The sequence below is a fragment of the Malania oleifera genome, chromosome 8 (genome assembly GCF_029873635.1).
Source record: "Malania oleifera isolate guangnan ecotype guangnan chromosome 8, ASM2987363v1, whole genome shotgun sequence".
Lineage (NCBI taxonomy): Eukaryota > Viridiplantae > Streptophyta > Magnoliopsida > Santalales > Ximeniaceae > Malania > Malania oleifera.
Genome location: NC_080424.1, coordinates 49119308 through 49125334, shown reverse-complemented (window position 1 = coordinate 49125334; position 6027 = coordinate 49119308). Strand labels below are relative to the sequence as shown.

The window sequence follows — 6027 nt, the reverse complement described above, 5'->3', positions numbered from 1 at the left end:
TAAAATAATAGAAGATTTCCCTATTTAATTAAATATAAACTTACTATTAGTGTGTATTTATAATGTATGACGGTTATATTATTTTATGATAAAAATAATATTTTTAACTAAATTACAAAATGTAATTTATTCTATGTGAAAATTTAAATTAATAACTGATTCTTCCTTTCAATAATTTAATTAATCATTATTTGAAAAAAAATAAAAAATGAGAATACAAAAAATTTAAGATAAACATAGACAAATCTCACTACACCAAGTAGCGAGATATAAATGACAACTCAATCTGATCTAGACGCGTGTCGAGGCAAATCTCCCTAGACCAAGTAGCGAAATTTGCTTATGTTTATCTTGACTGTGACACGTGGCAAAATCTCGCTGGACGAAATAACAAGATTACGTCAGTCATTTCGAAAATTATTTACCTAATAAAGGTATTATTTATATAAATATATTTTTTAAAATGACAAATCAGAAAAAAGAAAAACTCGCGATAAACAATGAAGAATAAAAAATAAAAAATAAAAAATAAAAAATAAAAGAAAGTTATTGCACGGTGGGCTCCACACCTTCTAAGGTGGGGGTCCCACGTAAGGGTTTCCATGTGAGTGTAGTAGAGGACCATTTTCACAGTATAAACGTCAGGTGGCCTCAGTGCCGGGGCTCAACAAAAGCAGAGAGAGGATCCCCACCCTCTCACCGCCTCTGCTCTTTTGGCATCCCTCCCCCCTGTAGTGACTGGTCTTTGTCTGTATATACATGACTATGATCTCACGTGCAACTCCCCCTGTAGCTCTACCCCACACACCTATCTCCTCCCATCCATCCCTATGCCTAGCTAGCTTTGTTTTCTGATAAACTCCGCCTTTAAAACCTCCCCCCTCTGATCTCCCCTCTTCCTTAACCATAAAAAAGAAAAAAAGAAAAAAAAAGAAAACAGAAAAGAAAAAAAAAAACACCTTCTTGTAGCTCTCCCCCACCCTCCTTCCCTTTTCCCTTCTTCTTTCAGTCTTGATTATTGAAGTGGGCATTCAAAGAAACAGTTCTCTCTGTTTTCACTTTACTAGCTTCTTCCATTTTACAGGGTTCCGAGAGAGAGAGAGAGAGAGAATGGCCTTAGAAGCTGTGGTTTTCCCGCAGTACCCGTTTGGTTATGCTTACAGGGATTTCTACACTCTGGGCGCGGGGGGAGGTTGCAGCTACGACTTGGATTTGCAGGATGAGAACAAATCTTTTGCTGGGATTCTTGACCACGGCAGCAACTGGGATGCTTTGTCTTCCCCTTCCGTGATCCAACACGTCAAGGAATTGGATCATACTTCTTCCCCGGAGGCATGCACGGCCGGAGCCGATCAGTTTCCGGTTGGCTGCGTGTCCCCAGATCAGATAGAAACTCCGGCGGCGGCCGCCCCCAGTCGGCGGAAGAGACGGCGCACCAAGAGCAGCAAGAACAAGGAGGAAGTGGAAAACCAGAGGATGACCCACATTGCGGTGGAGCGCAACCGCCGGAAGCAGATGAACGAGTATCTGGCGGTGCTCCGCTCTCTGATGCCACCATCTTACGTTCAAAGGGTATGCCCACCTACTTTCCTTTCTATTTTCCTTCATTTTTTTTTTAAAAAAAAGAGAAAAACTATTTCCCTTTTGTTTTAGCTTTAATCTTAATTTAGATATAATAATAATCTTATTTTATTATTTTTATTATTATTATTATTATTATGGACATGCTCTTGTAAAAAGTGTCATGATGATAAGTGCCTTGAGTTCTTTTAATTTTTTTAAGGTGAATTTTTTATTCATAACAAAATAAAATCATTGCCTAATTTGCATAAATATTATATATATAAATATTTATATATATCATAAAAACCTGAAAAATTAAGGGTGGTAAGTTTTAAAGTGGGGCAAATGTCATTTTGTCATCACCTCCGCCCCTGGTTTTGGAACTAAAGTACACTTCAGCTTACCCTAAAACTCTGCGCGGCCCGTTTCACCTATTGCCACGTGTTAGGCTAGTAAAAATCAGTCATGCTATCCCACTTCATTGTCATTACATCATTTATTTAATTTATATATATATATATATATATATTTATAAACCATTAGTTTATATATCAAATTTACGAATAATATGCCAAAATAAAATAAAAATTTAAAACATACATATATTTTGATCAAGAAGAGTCGATGATAGATTGACAAATTATCTCCAACACCTAATGATACAAATCTCGTGATCTACTTAATATTGAAATGTATAAAACCACAAAAAAAAAAAAAAAAAAAAAAGATTCGAGGATTTCGAATTGACAGTTCACATCGAGCATTATCACCCACTATTGTTATCGTTGTTGTTGTTATTATTATTATTAAAAATAAAAATAATATACTCAGGGAGATCAAGCATCAATCATTGGAGGCGCAATTAACTTTGTGAAGGAGCTGGAGCAGTTCCTGCAGTCCGCGGAGGCTCAGAAGAGGACCAACCAACAACCCAACAATGGCCTCCCTTCCTCCCCTTTTTCCGACTTCTTCTCCTTCCCGCAGTATTCCGCACAGGCATCCCACTGCGGCAACCCGCCGCCGGCAGCGGTGGGGGCCGCCGTGGGTGGCAGCCCAACAGGCGGGGACAACCGGTGGGGTGCGGCGGACATAGAAGTGACGATGGTGGAGAGCCACGCCAACATCAAGATACGGTCAAAGAGAAGGCCGAAACAGCTGCTGAAGATGGTGGCTGGGTTCCACACCCTCCGCCTCTCCGTTCTCCACCTCAATGTCACCACCCTCGACCAAATGGTCCTCTACTCCATCAGCGTTAGGGTCAGTTTCACTGTTTCCCACTGCTAATTAAATTTACCCATATATGATCAACTTTGCGGGCAGATGGATACAAGCTAGAGTGGACCTATATTAATTTTTATGGACTCACATGCATGTGAGGCCCTATCTCCTATTTCTGCTTATTTCAGAGATACAAAACTCAGCATATTGGAGAGAGATTGCCATTTATTTAAATTTAATTTTGGTTTATCTATCTATATATATATATATATATATAATTTTATTTATTTTTATTTTTAACTGTTTTTATTTATATATATATATTTATATTTATTTATTTGTTTATTGAGGCAGGCTGAGGAGGGATGCCAGCTGACCACAGTGGATGACATTGCTGCTGCTGCTAATCAGATGCTGAGGAGAATTGATGAGGAAGCTTCGTTGAGCTGAACATGGCAACATGCATTGCATGCACTCTTCCATTTTTTAGCTGGCCTCATCTTCCTACTTCAACTGCCTTAATTAATTACCTTTTTAAATTTTAAATTCTAAAATTTCCCCTTTCTTTCTTTTTTCCATTGAAGACATGGTGCGCTTACAACATTTTTCCCAATTTCATAACTAGGGCCTCCTGCCCTTTGGTTGTCGGTGTTAGTTCTTGTGCTAAATTAATCATCTTTAGAAGCCTATTTTTAGTATTTCCTTTGGCTTTTAATATTCCGAATTAAAAACTTATATTTTTATTTAGTGCGAAGATTGATGGAATTGGTCTTTATAACTTTATATTTTTACTATAATTTTTTTTTTATTTAATTCGCTATTTGGTTTTAGCATACCAAACATTAAGTTAGATCTGCACAAGCGAAATGCAAAGATACCCTTAATTCTCTATCTTTTTACAACATAGGTCCTCCACTGATTAGTTAATATGCACAAAAATTAATTTAATATTATGTGAACGGTAGTTTGCAAATCCTAATTAATAAACTTATAATTAGTATTTTTCTATTATTGAAGTGAATATATTTCACACAGTTTAAGTGTGGACAACCATAGTTAAGTTCTTTTAACCCCACCTTAGGTGCAATAAAATTATAAGATATGTACACGCGAAGAGAGAGGTTCTTAACCTATTGGCTAGTCCATCCGCTCTCCGAACCAAGGAGCCAACCCGATCGAACTATGCCAAGTTGTGGGTATATACAAAAAAAAAAAAATTAAACTAGAAAGAAAAATGGTAATATTTCACTCATGCCCTTATTCTATTTATATATATATAGAAGATGAAACATATATAGAATAAAATAATTATTTTAGTCAATTTAATTCATCTAAAATATAATGTAGGACTACGTACTATAGACTCATTGTGATCGATCCCTTTCTTGAACCCCGTACACGCTAGAACTTTGTACAATAAACTCTCCTTTTAACACTATACATATTTAGTCTAGTTCAATTTGTGAAACAAATGCACCTTTCTTATCTTGCTTATTAGTCTGTTGCCTTCTAATTCTTGCCTTACGAGACACAGCTAATTCATTTTAAGGGCATTATGGAGTAGGAAAATCCCAATTTAAAATGTTCTCAATGGGCCCATGGTCTAGCCTAATTTTTTTTATATAGTGAAAACAAAATTTGTAAAATGTGCAATAATTTGACCACAAGAAGAGTTTAAAATATTCATTGAGTAAATTAGTGTATAGACAGACCTTCAACATTTATATTTACAAACAAAAAATTTTCCACAGTTAAAATGTATAGTTATTTTTTCTTCAAATCATAAAATTAATTTTTTAAAAATACCAATGTCAATCTGTTGACAATTTTACATTTAAATTTATATATATATATATATATATATATATACATCACATTGCAAATATTTTTTTCACTGTCAAAATGTAAGAAAATGATTATAATATACTTTAGAATCCTCTCCGGGAAGTTTAATTGATTGATTCATACACTACACTCTTAAAAACAATAGAAATAATTTTTCTCATAATTTATATGATCAAGATATTTTTTTCATTTAAATTTTAAAATGTTGAAGGTAGAGTAAAAAAAATTTATTTCTAGTTCTATGAATAAACAATATTAAAAATTAAAATATAGTGTAAGTTAATACAAATATTTATCTATTTTTTTTTAATTTTCAAAATTATTAAATTTTAACTATTAGGTTAAAAATTTTGAATATCTTTTAAAACAATTATTATTATATAAATATATAATAACTTAGCAAACTAAAATTTACATATATAGTTTTACACAATAACAATTTAAATTGTAGTTTTATTTGGTATTTATATATATAGTTTTATATCAACACTAATTATTTAAATTATTTGAGCTAAAATATGATAATTTGTAATTTAAATTTGTTAACACAAGTTTAAATTTTTTTTTTTCTATCACTGTTTTCCTCCAACTTGCTTTTGTTCAAATAGGACAATCATTAAACACTAATATGAATCTCAATTTTGGGCATGGTGGCCAATTTAAGTCAGTTTAGAATTGAAAGGATTAATTAGAGAAAAAAAAAAAAGACTTCTGCAGTAATTTAAATATTCGTTTGAAAAAAATGAGAAATTCATTATGTCCTATTGTAGCCAATAATTAATTTAAAAGCAAAGAAAGTAAGTGGTTAGGCTAATTTAAAATTGGAAGTCTCAAAATACTAACTCAAAGTTAACTCTATTACATACAATTGGATGAAGTAAAATTAGTGTACCTTATAAAACATTAAATAAGCCTATTTGCATATATTGCGAGTAAATTGTTAATTAAAATAAGCTATGAAAATATAATTCATCTCTTAAGTCTACTTGTACTAGTTAGGAATTATGTTATATTTAGTTGGTATCATTGTTTTGATCCTAAACATAAAAAGTAGTCTATAGAAACTTCAGATTAGATGCAAATTCCTACCCCTAAATTGATTTTAAAAGTTTATATTAAATTATTGCAAATTAATAGTAATAATTAAAATAAATACGTAGTTATTTAAGAATAAGTAATAACAGTCATAATAGTTAATCATGATATCAACACAAATTTAGTGATACTTAATCAAACTAAACCTAACTTATTACAATTATGGTCTAGAATTCAACTAAGTCGCTTCACAAGACCATAAAATAAAATTTAACTTAAGAAAAATTCTAAGGCCAAGTTAAATATGATAGATATACGGCGCAACTTTTTAATCATTGTAATTTTATTAAATCATATCTATTATCT

The 6027-nt window shown here is 32.4% G+C and overlaps 1 protein-coding gene across 1 annotated transcript; it reads left to right on the top strand.

Moving 5' to 3' along the window:
* Positions 1-647: 647 nt before the first annotated feature.
* Positions 648-3546, top strand: LOC131161598 (transcription factor bHLH94-like). Its single transcript, XM_058117461.1, has 3 exons — positions 648-1572; positions 2395-2820; positions 3136-3546. Exons 1-3 carry the CDS (start codon positions 1111-1113, stop codon positions 3229-3231), a joined length of 984 nt encoding a protein of 327 aa, XP_057973444.1. The 5' UTR covers positions 648-1110; the 3' UTR covers positions 3232-3546.
* The last annotated feature ends 2481 nt before the right edge of the window (positions 3547-6027 follow it).

Bases quoted from the DNA above. Each gene is read 5' to 3' on its own strand.
- LOC131161598 (XM_058117461.1), top strand. From the start codon at position 1,111: ATGGCCTTAGAAGCTGTGGTTTTCCCGCAGTACCCGTTTGGTTATGCT. The intron at 1,573-2,394 runs GTATGCCCACCT...TAATATACTCAG, and splicing joins CACCATCTTACGTTCAAAGG to GGAGATCAAGCATCAATCAT. The intron at 2,821-3,135 runs GTCAGTTTCACT...TTATTGAGGCAG, and splicing joins TCTACTCCATCAGCGTTAGG to GCTGAGGAGGGATGCCAGCT.